Genomic DNA, 21,949 nt, shown 5'->3' with positions numbered 1-21,949 from the left:
CTGAGTCCTTCAGAGTAGAACATCACACTGAGGCTGAGTCCTTCAGAGTAGAACATCCCGCTAAGGCTGAGTCCTTCAGAGTAGAACATCACGCTGAGGCTGAGTCCTTCAGAGTAGAACATCACGCTGAGGCTGAGTCCTTCAGAGTAGAACATCACACTGAGTCCTTCAGAGTAGAAACATCACGCTGAGGCTGAGTCCTTCAGAGTAGAACATCCTGCTGAGGCTTAGTCCTTCGGAGTAGAACATCACGCTGATGCTGAGTCCTTCAGCGTAGAACATCCCGCTGAGACTGAGTCCTTCAGAGTAGAACACCACTCTGAGGGTGGGTCCTACAGAGCAAAACATCACACTGAGGCTGAGTCCTTCAGAGTAGAACATCTCACTGAGGCTGAGTCCTTCAGAGTAGAACATCACGCTGAGGCTGAGTCCTTCAGAGTAGAACATCACGCTGAGGCTGAGTCCTTCAGAGTAGAACATCCTGCTGAGGCTTAGTCCTTCAGAGTAGAACATCACGCTGAGGCTGAGTCATTCAGCGTAGAACATCCCACTGAGACTGAGTCCTTCAGAGTAGAATACCACTCTGAGGCTGAGTCCTTCAGAGTAGAACATCACGCCGAGGCTGAGTCCTTCAGAGTAGAACATCACGCTGAGGCTGAGTCCTTCAGAGTAGAACATCACCCTGAGGCTGAGTTCTTCAGAGTAGAACACCACGCTGAGGCTGAGTCCTACAGAGTAGAACATCCCGCTGAGGCTGAGTCCTTCAGAGTAGAACATCACGCTGAGTCCTTCAGAGTAGAACACCACGCTGAGGCTGAGTCCTTCAGAGTAGAGCACCACGCTGAGGCTGAGTCATTCAGAGTAGAACATCACACTGAGGCTGAGTCCTTCAGAGTAGAACATCACACTGAGTCCTTCAGAGTAGAACATCACGCTGAGGCTGAGTCCTTCAGAGTAGAACATCCCGCTAAGGCTGAGTCCTTCAGAGTAGAACATCACGCTGAGGCTGAGTCCTTCAGAGTAGAACATCACGCTGAGGCTGAGTCCTTCAGAGTAGAACATCCCACGCTGAGGCTGAGTCCTTCAGAGTAGAACACCACGCTGAGGCTGAGTCCTTCAGAGTAGAACATCACACTGAGTCCTTCAGAGTAGAACATCACGCTGAGGCTGAGTCCTTCAGAGTAGAACATCCCGCTGAGGCTGAGTCCTTCAGAGTAGAACATCACGCTGAGGCTGAGTCCTTCAGAGTAGAACATCCCTCTGAGGCTGAGTCCTTCAGAGTAGAACATCACGCTGAGGCTGAGTTCTTCAGAGTAGAACACCACGCTGAGAATGAGTCCTACAGAGTAGAACATCCCGCTGAGGCTGAGTCCTTCAGAGTAGAACATCACGCTGAGTCCTTCAGAGTAGAACACCACGCTGAGGCTGAGTCCTTCAGAGTAGAGCACCACGCTGAGGCTGAGTCCTTCAGAGTAGAACATCACACTGAGGCTGAGTCCTTCAGTGTAGAACATCACACTGAGTCCTTCAGAGTAGAACATCACGCTGAGGCTGAGTCCTTCGGAGTAGAACATCACGCTGAGGCTGAGTCCTTCAGAGTAGAACATCACGCTGAGGCTGAGTCCTTCGGAGTAGAACATCACGCTGAGGCTGAGTCCTTCAGAGTAGAACATCACGCTGAGGCTGAGTCCTTCAGAGTAGAACATCCCGCTGAGGCTGAGTCCTTCAGAGTAGAACATCCCGCTGAGGCTGAGTCCTTCAGAGTAGAACATCATGCTGGGGCTGAGTCCTTCAGAGTAGAACATCCCTCTGAGGCTGAGTCCTTCAGAGTAGAACATCACGCTGAGGCTGAGTTCTTCAGAGTAGAACACCACGCTGAGAATGAGTCCTACAGAGTAGAACATCCCGCTGAGGCTGAGTCCTTCAGAGTAGAACATCACGCTGAGTCCTTCAGAGTAGAACACCACGCTGAGGCTGAGTCCTTCAGAGTAGAGCACCACGCTGAGGCTGAGTCCTTCAGAGTAGAACATCACACTGAGGCTGAGTCCTTCAGTGTAGAACATCACACTGAGTCCTTCAGAGTAGAACATCACGCTGAGGCTGAGTCCTACAGAGTAGAACATCACGCTGAGGCTGAGTCCTTCGGAGTAGAACATCACGCTGAGGCTGAGTCCTTCAGAGTAGAACATCACGCTGAGGCTGAGTCCTTCAGAGTAGAACATCCCGCTGAGGCTGAGTCCTTCAGAGTAGAACATCCCGCTGAGGCTGAGTCCTTCAGAGTAGAACATCATGCTGGGGCTGAGTCCTTCAGAGTAGAACATCCCTCTGAGGCTGAGTCCTTCAGAGTAGAACATCACGCTGAGGCTGAGTTCTTCAGAGTAGAACACCACGCTGAGGCTGAGTTCTACAGAGTAGAACATCCCGCTGAGGCTGAGTCCTTCAGAGTAGAACATCACGCTGAGTCCTTCAGAGTAGAACACCACGCTGAGGCTGAGTCCTTCAGAGTAGAGCACCACGCTGAGCCTGAGTCCTTCAGAGTAGAACATCACGCTGAGGCTGAGTCCTTCAGAGTAGAACATCACGCTGAGGCTGAGTCCTTCAGAGTAGAACATCATGCTGAGGCTGAGTCCTTCGGAGTAGAACATCACGCTGAGGCTGAGTCCTTCAGAGTAGAACATCACGCTGAGGCTGAGTCCTTCAGAGTAGAACATCCCGCTGAGGCTGAGTCCTTCAGAGTAGAACATCCCACGCTGAGGCTGAGTCCTTCAGAGTAGAACACCACGCTGAGGCTGAGTCCTTCAGAGTAGAACATCACACTGAGTCCTTCAGAGTAGAACATCACGCTGAGGCTGAGTCCTTCAGAGTAGAACATCCCGCTGAGGCTGAGTCCTTCAGAGTAGAACATCACGCTGAGGCTGAGTCCTTCAGAGTAGAACATCCCTCTGAGGCTGAGTCCTTCAGAGTAGAACATCACGCTGAGGCTGAGTTCTTCAGAGTAGAACATCACGCTGAGGCTGAGTCCTTCAGAGTAGAACATCCCGCTGAGGCTGAGTCCTTCAGAGTAGAACATCCCACGCTGAGGCTGAGTCCTTCAGAGTAGAACACCACGCTGAGGCTGAGTCCTTCAGAGTAGAACATCACACTGAGTCCTTCAGAGTAGAACATCCCGCTGAGGCTGAGTCCTTCAGAGTAGAACATCACGCTGAGGCTGAGTCCTTCAGAGTAGAACATCCCTCTGAGGCTGAGTCCTTCAGAGTAGAACATCACGCTGAGGCTGAGTTCTTCAGAGTAGAACATCACGCTGAGGCTGAGTCCTTCAGAGTAGAACATCGCGCTGAGGCTGAGTCCTTCAGATTAGAACTTCATGCTGAGGCTGAGTCCTAAATGACACCCTATCCCCTATATAGTGCACTAATTTTGATCAGAGCCCTATGAGCCCTCTGGTTAAAAGTAGTGGACTATATAGGGGATAGGGTGCCATTTGGTTCTCAGGAGAAGATACGTTTTTTTATTCCTGTCATCATGAATGCCGTCTTTGTTCAGCTTAATGATACTGCAGTTACTGTAGAGCCATGTTAGGATCAACGTGACCAAGTTGTTAAGCCTTGTTCACATTGGTAGTTTGAAGTGACTCAAATCCAAGTTTTGGCATATCTGATTCATCTTTTCTTTTTTTTTTTCAGTCTGATATTTCAAGCCACATATTCAAACCACTTCCGTATGTAGTTTAAAATCAGATACAAATCTGATTCCTGACCATGTGACTTGTGTCTGAACGGTCAAATCTGATTTATTTTTCCCTCAAGTGGTTATTTGGCATATATTGTTGGTTGCTAGTTATTCTGTTGACAGTTTTGACCAGAACATTTGGTAGCTAACTAGCTTGTTATTTATTAACAGACAAATTAGTGAATGTGCTATGAAGGTAAACAGCTAGCTAGTTGACTGCTATGGCTAGCCATAAAGGACTCGTTTTGAAAGTTATATTATCCCGCCTGGCTTTAAAAGTGTTCTTTACACTATGATTTTGAACATTCAAAGCAACTGGGGGGAAAAGTCCATTGCAGGCATTTTCGTCACCTTAGCTTGCTACATAACCTCTGAGTGAAAGGAATCACGAGCACCACCAACCAATCACAACCTACAACACTGCTCACACACCCTTCATTACTATGACAACGAGCGTAACCATGTCAGCGAATGACTGCTGTCTGCTGTCTGGACACATCTGATTCGGTCACATGTCAACGGGCTGTTTGGACAGTCAGTATTGATCTGAGCATTAAGCCCTGCACTGTGAATAAGGCTTTAGTGAGACGAGAATAGAATAGAAGAGAGAGATGGATAGTAGAGAGAGATGTGTAGACGAGAGAGATGGGTAGACGAGAATAGAATAGAAGAGAGAGATGGATAGTAGAGAGAGATGGGTAGACGAGAGAGACGGGTAGACGAGAGAGATGGGTAGACGAGAGAGATCGGTAGACGAGAATAGAATAGAAGAGAGAGATGGATAGTAGAGAGAGATGGGTAGACGAGAGAGATGTGTAGACGAGAGAGATGGGTAGACGAGAGAGATGGGTAGACGAGAATAGAATAGAAGAGAGAGATGGATAGTAGAGAGAGATGGGTAGACGAGAGAGACGGGTAGACGAGTGAGATGGGTAGACGAGAGAGATGGTTAGACGAGAGAGATGGGTAGACGAGAGAGATAGAGAGACGGGTAGACGAGAGAGATAGAGAGAGGTAGACGAGTGAGATAGGTAGACAAGTGAGATGGGTAGACGAGAGAGATGGGTAGACGAGAGAGATGGGTAGACGAGAGAGAAGGGTAGACGAGAGAGATGGGTAGACGAGAGAGATGGGTAGACGAGAGAGATGGGTAGACGAGAGAGACGGGTAGACGAGAGAGATGGGTAGACGAGAGAGACAGGTAGACGAGAGAGACGGGTAGACGAGAGAGATAGAGAGACGGGTAGACGAGAGAGACGGGTAGACGAGAGAGATAGAGAGACGGGTAGACGAGAGAGATAGAGAGACGGGTAGACGAGAGAGATAGAGAGACGGGTAGACGAGAGAGATAGAGAGACGGGTAGACGAGAGAGATAGAGAGATGGGTAGACGAGAGAGACGGATAAAAGTGAAGAGATGCAGTGTCTTCAGAAAGTTTTCATACCCCTTGCCTTATTCCACATTTTGTTGTGTTACAGCCTCAATTCAAAATGGATTACATAGATTTTTGCCAATTGAAAATTAAATCCAGAACTATCTCATTTACATAAGTGTTCATACCCCAAGTGAACTCCTTACAGAAGAACCTTTGGCAGCAATTACAGCTGTGAGTCTTTCTGGGTGAGTCTCTAAGAGCTTTTCACACATGGATTGTGCAACTCCCCAACGGGCTGGGGAAGCGAAGGTCGAGTCATGTGTCCTCCGAAACATGACCCGCCAAACCGCGCTTCTTAACACCCGCCCACTTAACCCGGAAGCCAGCCACACAAATGATGTCAGAGGAAACAACGCTCAACTGATGACCGAGGCCAGCCTGCAGGCGCCCGGCCCCAACTCCTGTGGCAAGAGGCTGCTTGGGGCTGATGGATGTTTCCCAGCATTGTCATATGTCCCTATCTGAATGGCCTGTGTTACCTGGAACTAGTTCCCCATCTGTCCCTATCTGAATGGCTTCCTGGAACTAGTTCCCCATCTGTCCCTATCTGAATGGCCTGTGTTACCTGGAACTAGTTCCCCATCTGTCCCTATCTGAATGGCCTGTGTTACCTGGAACTAGTTCCCCATCTGTCCCTATCTGAATGGCCTGTGTTACCTGGAACTAGTTCCCCATCTGTCCCTATCTGATTGGCCTGTGTTACCTGGAACTAGTTCCCCATCTGTCCCTATCTGAATGGCCTGTGTTACCTGGAACTAGTTCCCCATCTGTCCCTATCTGAATGGCTTCCCGGAACTAGTTCCCCATCTGTCCCTATCTGAATGGCTTCCTGGAACTAGTTCCCCAACTGTCCCTATCTGAACTTGCCTGTCAAGGAAGTAGTCTCCATCTGTTCTCATCCTCCATCCTGTAGTGAAGTAGACTGAGAACAGCAAGAAGAAAGTTCCAATCAGCGCTGGTCCCATGTCACAAGTCTTGGAAACCGAAGGCAGCAGCATGATGTTTAAGAGGACGGGAGTGACTGTGAGAGGTTCGGAGCAGATTGACATAAGGAATAGCTTTTCACTGCACTGGTGCCTGATCTACCTGCACCTTCATTGATGGGATTGGCTGTGTCTGCAACGACGATGCTGACTCCAGCAGCGGTTTCGTCGTCGGGTTTGTCTCCGTTCTCTGGATCTGACGGGGCACCGCTTGCCGTGGAAGGACTTGTTGCCGGGAGCAGCGGGCGTACGATATCCTGCTTCTCGTAGACCTGTGAAAAGGTTCAACGAATTGTGTGAAATGGGCATATTTCTCCATTCCCTTCTCCAGCTGTTGTGTTAGGCAGTTCAAAGGTGAGAAATGTCTCAGTCCCTGGAGCAAAAACGTTGTGCTATCCAGGAACACGAGTACAGGACATCAATAAGATGCTCCCAAACATTTTATACCAGCGTCAGGAAATTGAGTCTATCACAGTTCATGTGGGATTCAAGGACATTATGAAGGGCAGCTCAGAACAACTGAAGATGGGATTTTAAAGAACTGATTGGGTCTCTACTTGACACCAACAAACGCCCCATAATATCCGTCCCTCTGCCCTCCCTAAATCGTGGTATTGAACGTTTCATCAGACTTTTATCCCTCCATAACTGGCTACAAGACTATTGCAGCTCTGTGGGTGTAACATTTATTGACAATGTTGATACCTTCTGGAAACAAAGCTTGTTTTATAAGGAGGATGGGATCCACCCAAATCATTTGCATTCCTATATCCTTTCACCATTTAAAAAAAACAGAAATACCTCATTTACATAAGTATTCAGACCCTTTGATATGTGACTCGAAATGGAACTCAAGTGCATCCTGTTTCCATTGATCATCCTTGAGATGTTTCTACAACTTGATTGGAGTCCACCTGTGGAAAATTCAATTGATTAGACCTGATTTGGAAAAGTACACATCACATGTCTATATAAGGTCCCACAGTTGACAGTGCGTGTTAGAGCAAAAACCAAGTCATGAGGTCAAAGGAATTGTCTGTAGAGCTCAGAGACAGGATTGTGTCGAGGCAAAGAGCTGAGGAAGGGTACCAAAAAATGTCTGCAGCATTAAAGGTCCCCAAGAACACAGTGGCCTCCATCATTCTTAAAAGGAAAAAGTTTGGAACCACCAAGACTCTTCCTAGAGCTGGTCGCCCGGCCAACTGAGCAATCGGGGTGGGAAGGGCCTTGGTCAGGGAGGTGACCAAGAACCCAATGGTCACTCTGACAGAGCTCCAGAGTTCCTCTGTGGAGATGGGAGAACCTTCCAGAATCACAACCATCTCTGCAGCCCTCCATCAATCAGGCCTTTATGGTAGAAGTAAAAGGCACATGACAGCTTGTTTGGAGTTTTCCAAAAAGCACCTAAAGACTTTCAGATGATGAGAAACAAGTTTCTCTGGTCTGATGAAACCAAGATTGAACTCTTTGGTCTGAATGCCAATCGTCACGTCTGGAGGAAACCTGCACCATCCCTATGGTGAAGCATGGTGGTGGCAGCATCATGCTGTGGAGATGTTTTTTCAGCAGCACGGACTGAGAGACTAGTCAGGATAGAGGCAAAGACGAACAAAGCAAAATACAGAGAGGTCCTTGATGAAAAACTGCTCCAGAGCGCTCAGGACCTCAGACTGGGGCAAAGGTTCACCTTCTAATAGGACAACGACCCTAAGCACACAGCCAAGACAATTTTAGAATAAGGCTGTAACGTAACAAAATGCCTCTGCCGTAATCATGTGCCTATGAACCTGTTATACTGTTATACTGTCAGAGTTATACTGTTAGAACTGAGGCGGTGTGCCCTTGTAGGAAGTCCACTGTGTGCAGCTCACCCTGCACTAACAGAAATAACATGATCATGTCTACTTCTGCTAAGCTTTCCGGTAAAGCAATGACAACAATCAAGCATCCCAGAAAAGTGCTAAAAATGGCCCACGTTTTTTATTTATTTATTTTTATTTTATTTATTTATTTCACCTTTATTATTTTACGTTAACATATGTAGCCTAAGAAACAAGATCTATGAAGTCATTAACTTGCTAGTAAACAATGACATTCATATTCATATCTCTGAAACTCACTTAGATAATACCTTTGATACAGTGGTAGCAATACAAGGTTATAACATCTACAGAAAAGACAGAAATGCACATTTGGGCAGTGTTGAAGTAATATGGCTACAGGTTCATCTGCCTCACCTAAAGCCATTCTGGTGGGAAGCTGCTATAGACCACCAAGTGTTAACAGTCAGTATCTGGATAATGTGTGAAATGCTTGATAATGTATGTGATATCAACAGAGGTATATTTTCTGGGTGATTTAAATATTGACTGGCTCTCGTTAAGCTGCCCACTCAAGAAAAACTGCCTGCAGCCTGGTTCAGGTTGTCAGTCAACCTACCAGGGTAGTTACAAACAGCACAGGAAATAAATCATCAACATGTATTGATCACATCTTTACTAACGCTGCAGATATTTGCTTTAAAGCGGTATCCAAATCCATAGGATGTAGTGATCACAATATAGTTGCCATATCTAGGAAAACCAAAGTTCCAATGGCTGGACCTAATATAGTGTATAAAAGGTCTTACATGAAGTTTAGTAGTGATTCTTATGTTGATGTAAAGAATATTTGTTGGTCTGTGGTGTCTAATGAGGAGCAGCCAGATGCTCTACTTGACACATTTATGAAATTGCTTATTCCAGTTGCTAATAAGTAGGCACCCATTAAGACCCACCGGGGTCTGAAAATCTGGATGGAAAATGACTTAGGCTTATAGTGGATGATATTGTCACTCCTATTTGCCATATCTTCAATTTAAGCCTACTAGAAAGTGTGTGCCCTCAGGACTGGAGGGAAACGAAAGTCATTCCACTATCTAAGAATAGTAAGACGGCTGGCTCAAATAGTCGACCAATCAGCCTGTTACCAACCCTTAGTAAACTTTTGGAATAAATTGTGTTTGACACGATACAATGCTATTTTACAGTAAACAAATTGACAACAGACTTTCAGCACGCTTATAGGGAAGGACATTCAACAAACACAGCACTCACACAAATGACTGATGATTGGCTGAGAGAAATTGATGATAAAAAGATTGTGGGGACTGTTGTGTTCTACTTCAGTGCGGCTTTTTACATTATTGATCATAGTCTGCTGCTGTAAAAACATATGTGTTATGGCTTTACACCCCCTGCTATAATGTGGATAAAGAGTTACCTGTCTAACAGAACACAAAGGGTGTTCTTTAATGGAAGCCTCTCCAACATAATCCAGGTGGAATCAGGAATTCCCCAGGGCAGCTGTCTTGGCCCCTTACTTTTTAAAATCTTTACTAACGACTGGCCTTGAGTAAAGCTGGTGTGTCTTTGTATGCAGATGACTCAACACTGTACACGTCAGCTACTACAGCAACTGAAATGACTCCAACACTCAACAAAAGCTGCAGTTAGTTTCAGAGTGGGTGGCAAGGAATAAGTTAGTCCTAAATATTTATAAAACTAAAGGCATTGTATTTGGGACAAATCATTCACTAAACCCTAAACCTCAACTAAATATTGTAATGAATAGTAGCTAAGATGGGGAGAAGTCTGTCTATAATAAAGCGATACTCTGCCTTCTTAACAACACTATCAACAAGGCAGGTCCTACAGGCCCTAGTTTCAACCTTAACAGCACTATCAACAAGGCAGGTCCTACAGGCCCTAGTTTCTACCTTCTTAACAGCACTATCAACAAGGCAGGCCCTAGTTTCTACCTTCTTAACAGCACTATCAACAAGGCAGGTCCTACAGGCCCTAGTTTCTACCTTCTTAACAACACTATCAACAAGGCAGGTCCTACAGGCCCTAGTTTCTACCTTCTTAACAACAGTATCAACAAGGCAGATCCTACAGGCCCTAGTTTCTACCTTCTTAACAGCACTATCAACAAGGCAGGTCCTACAGGCCCTAGTTTCTACCTTCTTAACAACACTATCAACAAGGCAGGTCCTACAGGCCCTAGTTTCTACCTTCTTAACAACACTATCAACAAGGCAGGTCCTACAGGCCCTAGTTTATACCTTCTTAACAACAGTATCAAAAAGGCAGGTCCTACAGGCCCTCGTTTTGTCGCCCCTTGACTGCTGTTCAGTCATGTGGTAAGGTGCCACAAAGAAGGACTTAGGAAAATTGCAATTGGCTCAAAACAGGGCAGCACGGCTGGCCCTTGGATGGACACAGAGAGCTGATATTAATAATATGCATGTCAATCCCTCCTGGCTGAAAGTGGTGGAGAGATTGGCTTCATCATTACTTGTATTTGTGAGGTATTGACAAGCTGAATGCACCGAGCTGTCTGTCTAAACTACTGGCACAACAGCTCAGACACCCATGCATACCCCACAAGACATGCCACCAGAGGTCTGTCTAAACTACTGGCACACAGCTCAGACACCCATGCATACCTCACAAGACATGCCACAAGAGGTCTCTTCACAGTCCCCAAGTCCAGAACAGACTATGGGAGGCACACAATACTACATAGAGCCATGACTACATGGAACTCTATTCTACATCAAGTAACTGATACAAGCAGTAAAATCTGATTTAAAAAACAGATAAAACTACACCTTATGGAGCAGCGGGGACTGTGAAGAGACACAAACATAGGCACAGTCACACGCATACACACACATGATAACATACGCACTATACACACACGTACACATGGATTTTGTGTTGTAGATATGTGGTAGTAGAGTAGGGGCATGAGGTAACACACTTATTATGTTGTTAAATCTGTTGTGAATGTATTGTAATGTTTTTAAAATTGTATAACTGCCTTTATTTTGCTGGACCCCAGGAAGAGTAGCTGCTGCCTTGACAGGAACTAATGGGGATCCATAATAAACCCCAGGAAGAGTAGCTGCTGCCTTGGCAGGAACTAATGGGGATCCGTAATAAACCCCAGGAAGAGTAGCTGCTGCCTTGGCAGGAACTAATGGGGATCCATAATAAACCCCAGGAAGAGTAGCTGCCGCCTTGACAGGAACTAATGGGGATCCATAATAAACCCCAGGAAGAGTAGCTGTTGCCTTGGCAGGAACTAATGGGGATCCATAATAAACCCCAGGAAGAGTAGCTGCTGCCTTGGCAGGAACTAATGGGGATCCATAATAAACCCCAGGAAGAGTAGCTGCTGCCTTGGCAGGAACTAATGGGGATCCATAATAAACTCCAGGAAGAGTAGCTGCTGCCTTGGCAGGAACTAATGGGGATCCATAATAAACCCCAGGAAGAGTAGCTGCTGTCTTGGCAGGAACGTATTTATTTATTTTAGATTTTTTGTAACCTTTATTTATCTAGGCAAGTCAGTTAAAAACAAATTCTTATTTACAGTGAAGGCCTAGGAACTGTGGGTTGATAACTAATACAAATACAGTTATTAAACTCTGTAACTGTTTTAAAGTCACCATTGACCTCATGGTGAAATCCCTGTGCAGTTTCCTTCCTCTCCAGCATCTGAGTTAGGAAGGACGCCTGTATCTTTGTAGTGACTGGGTGTATTGATACATCATCCAGAGTGTAATTAATAACTTCACCGTGCTCAAAGGGATATTCAATGTCTGCTTATTTTCTACCAATAGGTGCCCTTCTTTGTGAGGCATTGGAAAACCTCCCTGGTCTTTCTGGTTGAATCTGTGTTTGAAATTCACTGCTGGACTGAGGGACCATACAGTTATCTGTATGTGTGGGGGTACATAGCATTGGTTGTCATTTCAAAAATCATGTTAAACACTATTTTTGAACACAGAGTGAGTCCATGCAACGTATTATGAGACTTGTTGAGCAAATCTTTACTCCTGAACTTATTTAGGCTTGCCACAACAAAGGAGTCGAAAACCTATTGACCGAAGACATTTCAGCTTTTCATTTTAATTAATTTGTAAAAATGTTGAAAAACATCATTCCGCTTTGATATTATGGGGTGTGTAGGCCAGTAACAAAAAAAAAATCTACATTTTATGAGTTTTAAATTAATGCTGTAACACACCTCAAAATACGTCCTTTTGGAAACGGACATGCTGTCAGTATAGTGATGTAGGTCTTTACATGTTGTACACATGAAACTCTGAAATGTATCCAAAGCTGGTAGTAGAAACGTCTCCAGTCCCCACAAAATGGATTGTAACATTTTCATGTCTGCCTGCCTTCTATAACATGCTGTGTTTTATCTCCCTACCAGACAACCTGCAGATAGACTACCAGTTCACCTTCAGTCTGTCTCAGGAGGACGACTGCTGTTCTAACGTGTAGCTGTGTTTTATCTCCCTACCAGACAACCTGCTGATAGACTACCAGTTCACCTTCAGTCTGTCTCAGGAGGACGACCGATACTACACCTCCATCAACTTTGTAGCCACGCCCGAGGAGGTAGGACCACACCCATACTGCTGGGGTCAGAGGTTAGGGGTCAGGCCACGCCCGAGAAGGTAGGACCACACCCACGCTGCTGGGGGCAGGACAGCCATACTGCTGGGGTAATAGGTCAGCGGTTAGGCCACGCCTATGGAGGTAGAAACTAAACAGCAGAGACTAGATGTATTGACACATACAGTAACACATTCTCCTCTCCTCTCCTCTCCTCTCCTCTCCTCTCCTCTCCTCTCCTCTCCTCTCCTCTCCTCTCCTCTCCTCTCCTCTCCTCTCCTCTCTCCCTCTCCTCTCCTCTCCTCTCCTCTCCTCTCCTCTCCTCTCCTCTCCCCTCCCTCCCCTCCCCTCCCTCCTCCTCTCCCTCTCCTCTCCTCTTCCTCTCCTCCGCAGCAGAATCGTGATCTGGTTGTGTTCATCAACGCCTCCAAGAACTTCAACCTCAACATCACCTGGGCCGCCAGCTTCACAGGTAACACAGCTTCACAGGTACCACACCTTAACACAGCTTCACAGGTACCACACCTTAACACAGCTTCACAGGTACCACACCTTAACACAGCTTCACAGGTACCACACCTTAACACAGCTTCTCAGGTACCACACCTTAACACAGCTTCACAGGTACCACACCTTAACACAGCTTCACAGGTACCACACCTTAACACAGCTTCACAGGTACCACACCTTAACACAGCTTCACAGGTACCGCTCGTTATTCGCTCTATAGTTAAAAAAAACATGGCATATGTTCGCACTGTTTTCAATCTCCCCTCCTTGGAGCCAGATGAGAGAACATACTTTAATTAAACCTTGTTTATAAACCTCGTCTCTTCCTCAGTAGGGACCCAAACAGGTGAGGAGATCCCCATTGTCTCCAGGAGCAACATCAAGGAGTTTAAAGACAGTTTCTCCAACGAGAACTTTGACTTCCGCAACAACCCAAACATCACCTTCTTCGTCTATGTCAGCAACTTCACCTGGCCCATCAAGATACAAGTAGGTGACATGAGATATGAGACGCACGTACATTCACACACACACACACACACACACACACACACACACACACACACACACACACACACACACACACACACACACACACACACACACACACATGCACGTAAACACACACACACACAAACACACACACACACACATGCACGTAAACACACACACACGTGCGCACACCTCATCTTAGCTGTCCATCGAAGACGATTCCGACAATGCTTCTGTTGTGGATGGGGATGGAATGGGAGGTAGGGGATGGGAGGTAGGGGATGGAATGGGAGGTAGGGGATGGGAGGTAGGGGATGGAATGGGAGGTAGGGGATGGAATGGGAGGTAGGGGAGGGAATGGGAGGTAGAGGATGGAATGGGAGGTAGGGAATGGGAGGTAGGGGATGGAATGGGAGGTAGGGGAGGGAATGGGAGGTAGGGGATGGAATGGCAGGTAGGGGATGGAATGGGAGGTAGGGGATGGAATGGGAGGAGGGGTTGGAATGGGAGGTAGGGGATGGAATGGGAGGTAGGGGATGGAATGGGAGGTAGAGGATGGAATGGGAGGTAGGGGAGGGAATGGGAGGTAGGGGATGGAATGGGAGGTAGAGGATGGAATGGGAGGTAGGGGATGGAATGGGAGGTAGGGGATGGAATGGGAGGTAGACGATGGAATGGGAGGTAGGGAGGGAATGGGAGGTAGAGGATGGGAGGGGGATGGGAGGTAGGGGATGGGAGGAAGGGGATGGGAGGTAGGGGATGGGAGGAAGGGGATGGGAGGTAGAGGATGGGAGGTAGGGGATGGGAGGTAGGGGATGGGAGATAGGGGATGGGAGGTAGAGGATGGGAGAAGGGGATGGAATGGGAGTTAGGGGATGGAATGGGAGGAAGGGATGGGAGGTAGAGGATGGGAGGAAGGGGATGGGAGGTAGGGGATGGGAGGAAGGGTATGGGAGGTAGGGGATGGAAGGTAGGGGATGGGAGGTAGAGGATGGGAGGTAGGGGATGGAATGGGAGGTAGGGGATGGAATGGGAGGTAGAGGATGGGAGGTAGGGGATGGAATGGGAGGTAGAGGATGGAATGGGAGGTAGGGGATGGAATGGGAGGAAGGGGATGGGAGGTAGAGGATGGGAGGAAGGGGATGGGAGGTAGGGGATGGGAGGTAGGGGATGGGAGATAGGGGATGGGAGGTAGAGGATGGGAGGTAGGGGATGGGATGGGAGGTAGAGGATGGAATGGGAGGTAGAGGATGGAATGGGAGGTAGGGGATGGAATGTGAGGTAGAGGATGGAATGGGAGGTAGGGGATGGAATGGGAGGTAGGGGATGGCATGGGAGGTAGAGGATGGGATGGGAGGTAGGGGATGGAATGGGAGGTAGGGGATGGAATGGGAGGTAGAGGATGGAATGGGAGGTAGGGGATGGAATGGGAGGTAGAGGATGGAATGGGAGGTAGGGGATGGAATGGGAGGTAGGGGATGGAATGGGAGGTGGAGGATGGAATGGGAGGTAGGGGATGGAATGGGATGTAGGGGATGGAATGGGATGTAGGGGCTGGGTTAGCCCTTCATCTGGAGGCCGATGCTACAGCACTCTAGTGCAGCTGCGCGTTGGTGTCTGGGTGCATCTCTTCTGTATGATGGTATTACAGTACAGCTGCTGAACCCTTCTGGCACAGGTGGAGTGCCAGGTGAGGGCCAGGTGGAGTGCCAGGTACACTGCCAGGTAGAGTGCCGGGTAGACTGCCAGGTAGGCTGCCAGGTAGACTGCCAGGTACACTGCCAGGTAGACTGCCATGTAGGCTGCCAGGTACACTGCCAGGTGGACTGCCAGGTAGACTGCCAGGTAGACGGCCAGGTGGATGCCAGGTAGACTGCCAGATGGACTGGGGGATGTTACAGTGCTAGGGTTACCAGGCTGGAGGGGGGGAAGGGGGATGTTACAGTGCTAGGGTTACCAGGTTGGAGGGGGAGGGGGGGGGGGATGTTACAGTGCTAGGGTTACCAGGCTGGAGGGGGGAGGGGGGATGTTACAGTGCTAGGGTTACCAGGCTGGAGGGGGAGGGGGGGATGTTACAGTGCTAGGGTTACCAGGCTGGAGGGGGGAGGGGGGATGTTTCAGTGCTAGGGTTACCAGGCTGGAGGGGGGATGTTACAGTGCTAGGGTTACCAGGCTGGAGGGGGGAGGGGGGATGTTACAGTGCTAGGGTTACCAGGCTGGAGGGGGGATGTTACAACGCTTCAGCAAATCCTCGAATAATTTCTTTCTGACCTTGTAAAGACACAGACAGTGTTGTGTTCTGCCACCTTGGTGTGGGTCTTGAAGCAGCTTTACAATCTGCATATTTGGAGCTGTGGAAGGGATAGAGCATTACCCTGGCAACTAAAAGGAGGGAGATAGCATTATCCTGGCAACTAAAAGGTGGGAGATATCATTACCCTGGCAACTAAAAGGAGGGAGATAGCATTATCCTGGCAACTGAAAGGAGGGAGATAGCAATTACCCTGGCAACTGAAAGGAGGGAGATAGCATTACCCTGGCAACTAAAAGGAGGGAGATAGCATTACCCTGGCAACTAAAAGGAGGGAGATAGCATTATCCTGGCAACTAAAATGAGGGAGATAGCATTATCCTGGCAGCTAAAAGGAGGTAGATAGCATTACCCTGGCAACTGAAATGAGGGAGATAGCATTACCCTGGCAACTAAAAGGAGGGAGATACCATTACTTTGGCAACTGAAAGGAGGGAGATATCATTAACCTGGCAACTGAAAGGAGGGCGATAGCATTACTCTGGCAACTGAAAGGAGGGAGATAGCATTACCCTGGCAACTGAAATGAGGGAGATAGCATTACCCTGGCAACTGAAAGGAGGGAGATAGCATTACCCTGGCAACTGAAAGGAGGGAGATAGAATTACCCTGGCAACTGAAAGGAGAGAGATAGCATTTTCCTGGCAACTGAAAGGAGGGAGATAGCATTACCTTGGCAACTGAAAGGAGGGAGATAGCATTACCCTGGCAACTGAAATTAGGGAGATAACATTACATTGGCAACTGAAAGGAGGGAGATAGCATTACCCTGGCAACTGAAAGGAGGGAGATAGCATTACCCTGGCAACTGAAAGGAGCGAGATAGCATTACCCTGTCAACTGAAATTAGGGAGATACCATTACCTTGGCAACTGAAAGGAGGGAGATAGCATTACCCTGGCAACTGAAAGGAGGGAGATAGCATTACCCTGGCAACTGAAAGGAGGGAGATAGCATTACCCTGGCAACTGAAAGGAGGGAGATAGCATTACCCTGGCAACTGAACGGAGGGAGATAGCATTACCCTGGCAACTGAAAGGAGGGAGATAGCATTACCCTGGCAACTGAAAGGAGGGATATATCATTACCCTGGCAACTGAAAGGAGGGAGATAGCATTACCCTGGCAACTGAATGGAGGGAGATAGCATTACCCTGGCAACTGAACGGAGGGAGATAGCATTACCCTGGCAACTGAACGGAGGGAGATAGCATTACCCTGGCAACTGAATGGAGGGAGATAGCATTACCCTGGCAACTGAAAGGAGGGATATATCATTACCCTGGCAACTAAAATGAGGGAGATAGCATTACCCTGGCAACTGAAATGAGGAAGATAACATTACCTTGGCAACTGAAAGGATGGAGATAGCATTACCCTGGCAACTGAACGGAGGGAGATAGCATTACACTGGCAACTGAAAGGAGGGAGATAGCGCTGCTGTTACCACAAGCACCTTATTCTTGAAAGATGATAACAGTATTGGCATCATTCATGATTTGATACGGAGGTGCAAGCGACTCAAAAAAATGTTTAGGCCTTTGATCGCCTGGTGAAACTCAGAAAACTGTAGCGGGGAGTCAAATTCTGGGAGTGTCTCCACGATGAGTGGGTCTGTTGGGTTGGTGTGATCGAGGGTGTTTCCAAAGTGCTCTGCCTATCTCTCCAAAATCGTTTTGGTGGTCCTTGAAAGGTGTGTTTCCATGGGCAGGCCCGGGATGATAGTTTGTTTCTGAGGGCCGTAGAGGGCTTTGATGGCATCGGGGATACTGGAGTGATGGAGGTATATATGTATAGGGGGAAGGAGACAGGGATACTGGAGTGATGGAGGTATATATGTATAGGGGGAAGGAGACAGGTATACCGGAGTGATGGAGGTAGATATGTATAGGGGACAGGGATACTGGAGTGATGGAGGTAGATATGTATAGGGGGAAGGAGACAGGGGTACTGGAGTGATTGAGGTAGATTTGTATAGGGGGGAAGGAGACAGGGATACTGGAGTGATGGAGGTAGATATGTATAGGTGACAGGGATACTGGAGTGATGGAGGTAGATATGTATAGGGGAAGGAGACAGGTATACTGGAGTGATGGAGGTAGATATGTATAGGGGACAGGGATACTGGAGTGATGGAGGTAGATATGTATAGGGGGAAGGAGACAGATGCTGGAGTGATGGAGGTAGATATGTATAGGGGGAAGGTGACAGGGATACTGGAGTGATGGAGGTAAATATGTATAGGGGACAGGGATACTGGAGTGATGGAGGTAGATATATATAGGGGTAAGGGGACAGGAATACTGGAGTGATGGAGGTAGATATGTATAGGGGGAAGGTGACAGGGATACTGGAGTGATGGAGGTAGATATGTATAGGGGACAGGGATACTGGAGTGATGGAGGTAGATATGTATAGGGGGAAGGTGACAGGGATACTGGAGTGATGGAGGTAGATATGTATAGGGGACAGGGATACTGGAGTGATGGAGGTAGATATGTATAGGGGGAAGGGGACAGGGAGACTGGACTGATGGAGGTAGATATGTATAGGGAGAAGGAGACAGGGATACTGGAGTGATGGAGGTAGATATGTATAGGGGGAAGGAGACAGGTATACTGGAGTGATGGAGGTAGATATGTATTGGGGACAGGGATACTGGAGTGATGGAGGTAGATATGTATAGGGGACAGGGATACTGGAGTGATGGAGTGATAGAGGTAGATATGTATAGGGGGAAGGAGACAGGGATACTGGAGTGATGGAGGTAGATATGTATAGGGGGAAGGAGACAGGGATACTGGAGTGATGGAGGTAGATATGTATAGGGGACAGGGATACTGGAGTGATGGAGGTAGATATATATAGGGGTAAGGGGACAGGAATACTGGAGTGATGGAGGTAGATATGTATAGGGGGAAGGTGACAGGGATACTGGAGTGATGGAGGTAGATATGTATAGGGGGAAGGAGACAGGGATACTGGAGTGATGGAGGTAGATATGTATAGGGGGAAGGAGACAGGGATACTGGAGTGATGGAGGTAGATATGTATAGGGGGAAGGAGACAGGGCTATTGGAGTGATGGAGGTAGATATGTATAGGGGAAGGAGACAGAGATACTGGAGTGATGGAGGTAGATATGTATAGGGGGAAGGAGACAGGGATACTGGAGTGATGGAGGTAGATATGTATAGGGGGAAGGAGACAGGTATACTGGAGTGATGGAGGTAGATATGTATAGGGGACAGGGATACTGGAGTGATGGAGGTAGATATGTATAGGGGGAAGGAGACAGGGATACTGGAGTGAAGGAGGAAGATATGTATAGGGGTAAGGGGACAGGGATACTGGAGTGATGGAGGTAGATATGTACTGGGGACAGGGATACTGGAGTGATGGAGGTAGATATGTATAGGGGGAAGGTGACAGGGATACTGGAGTGATGGAGGTAGATATGTATAGGGGACAGGGATACTGGAGTGATGGAGGTAGTTATGTATAGGGGGAGGGGACAGGGATACTGGAGTGATGGAGGTAGATATGTATAGGGGGAAGGAGACAGGGATACTGGAGTGATGGAGGTAGATATGTATAGGGGACAGGGATACTGGAGTGATGGAGGTAGATATGTATAGGGGTAAGGGGACAGGGATACTGGAGTGATGGAGGTAGATATGTATAGGGGGAAGGTGAAAGGGATACTGGAGTGATGGAGGTAGATATGTATAGGGGGAAGGAGACATGGATACTGGAGTGATGGAGGTAGATATGTATAGGGGGAAGGTGAAAGGGATACTGGAGTGATGGAGGTAGATATGTATAGGGGGAAGGAGACATGGATACTGGAGTGATGGAGGTAGATATGTATAGGGGTAAGGGGACAGGGATACTGGAGTGATGGAGGTAGATATGTATAGGGGGAAGGTGAAAGGGATACTGGAGTGATGGAGGTAGATATGTATAGGGGGAAGGAGACATGGATACTGGAGTGATGGAGGTAGATATGTATATGAGGAAGGAGACAGGGATACTGGAGTGATGGAGGTATATATGTATAGGGGGAAGGAGACAGGTATACCGGAGTGATGGAGGTAGATATGTATAGGGGACAGGGATACTGGAGTGATGGAGATAGATATGTATAGGGGTAAGGGGACAGGGATACTGGAGTGATGGAGGTATATATGTATAGGGGGAAGGAGACAGGGATACTGGAGTGATGGAGGTATATATGTATAGGGGGAAGGAGACAGGTATACCGGAGTGATGGAGGTAGATATGTATAGGGGACAGGGATACTGGAGTGATGGAGGTAGATATGTATAGGGGGAAGGAGACAGGGGTACTGGAGTGATTGAGGTAGATTTGTATAGGGGGAAGGAGACAGGGATACTGGAGTGATGGAGGTAGATATGTATAGGTGACAGGGATACTGGAGTGATGGAGGTAGATATGTATAGGGGGAAGGAGACAGGTATACTGGAGTGATGGAGGTAGATATGTATAGGGGACAGGGATACTGGAGTGATGGAGGTAGATATGTATAGGGGGAAGGAGAGAGATGCTGGAGTGATGGAGGTAGATATGTATAGGGGGAAGGTGACAGGGATACTGGAGTGATGGAGGTAGATATGTATAGGGGACAGGGATACTGGAGTGATGGAGGTAGATATATATAGGGGTAAGGGGACAGGAATACTGGAGTGATGGAGGTAGATATGTATAGGGGGAAGGTGACAGGGATACTGGAGTGATGGAGGTAGATATGTATAGGGGACAGGGATACTGGAGTGATGGAGATAGATATGTATAGGGGTAAGGGGACAGGGATACTGGAGTGATGGAGGTATATATGTATAGGGGGAAGGAGACAGGGATACTGGAGTGATGGAGGTATATATGTATAGGGGGAAGGAGACAGGTATACCGGAGTGATGGAGGTAGATATGTATAGGGGACAGGGATACTGGAGTGATGGAGGTAGATATGTATAGGGGGAAGGAGACAGGGGTACTGGAGTGATTGAGGTAGATTTGTATAGGGGGAAGGAGACAGGGATACTGGAGTGATGGAGGTAGATATGTATAGGTGACAGGGATACTGGAGTGATGGAGGTAGATATGTATAGGGGGAAGGAGACAGGTATACTGGAGTGATGGAGGTAGATATGTATAGGGGACAGGGATACTGGAGTGATGGAGGTAGATATGTATAGGGGGAAGGAGACAGATGCTGGAGTGATGGAGGTAGATATGTATAGGGGGAAGGTGACAGGGATACTGGAGTGATGGAGGTAGATATGTATAGGGGACAGGGATACTGGAGTGATGGAGGTAGATATATATAAGGGGTAAGGGGACAGGAATACTGGAGTGATGGAGGTAGATATGTATAGGGGGAAGGTGACAGGGATACTGGAGTGATGGAGGTAGATATGTATAGGGGACAGGGATACTGGAGTGATGGAGGTAGATATGTATAAGGGGAAGGTGACAGGGATACTGGAGTGATGGAGGTAGATATGTATAGGGGACAGGGATACTGGAGTGATGGAGGTAGATATGTATAGGGGGAAGGGGACAGGGAGACTGGACTGATGGAGGTAGATATGTATAGGGGGAAGGAGACAGGGATACTGGAGTGATGGAGGTAGATATGTATAGGGGGAAGGAGACAGGTATACTGGAGTGATGGAGGTAGATATGTATTGGGGACAGGGATACTGGAGTGATGGAGGTAGATATGTATAGGGGACAGGGATACTGGAGTGATGGGTGATAGAGGTAGATATGTATAGGGGAAGGAGACAGGGATACTGGAGTGATGGAGGTAGATATGTATAGGGGGAAGGAGACAGGGATACTGGAGTGATGGAGGTAGATATGTATAGGGGACAGGGATACTGGAGTGATGGAGGTAGATATATATAGGGGTAAGGGGACAGGAATACTGGAGTGATGGAGGTAGATATGTATAGGGGGAAGGTGACAGGGATACTGGAGTGATGGAGGTAGATATGTATAGGGGAAGGAG

The 21,949-nt window shown here is 47.7% G+C and overlaps 1 protein-coding gene across 5 annotated transcripts in view; it reads left to right on the top strand.

The window, feature by feature from the left end:
• The window catches only part of LOC106591480 (attractin), a 627,298-nt gene that overhangs the window by 304,181 nt on the left and 301,168 nt on the right, over nt 1–21,949 (top strand). For 2 of the 5 annotated variants that reach the window (XM_045723805.1, XM_045723800.1), the window contains exons 22-24: nt 12,511–12,605; nt 12,996–13,074; nt 13,444–13,601. In XM_045723805.1, the coding sequence (XP_045579761.1) occupies nt 12,511–12,605; nt 12,996–13,074; nt 13,444–13,601 (332 nt within the window). The remainder of the gene's footprint in view (nt 1–12,510; nt 12,606–12,995; nt 13,075–13,443; nt 13,602–21,949) is intronic. The other 3 variants (XM_045723804.1, XM_045723802.1, XM_045723803.1) reach the window with 3 other exon arrangements.

Source organism: Salmo salar, chromosome ssa09 (assembly GCF_905237065.1).
Source record: "Salmo salar chromosome ssa09, Ssal_v3.1, whole genome shotgun sequence".
NCBI classification, from domain to species: Eukaryota; Metazoa; Chordata; class Actinopteri; order Salmoniformes; family Salmonidae; genus Salmo; species Salmo salar.
This window is presented reverse-complemented; position numbering and strand designations above follow the sequence as displayed.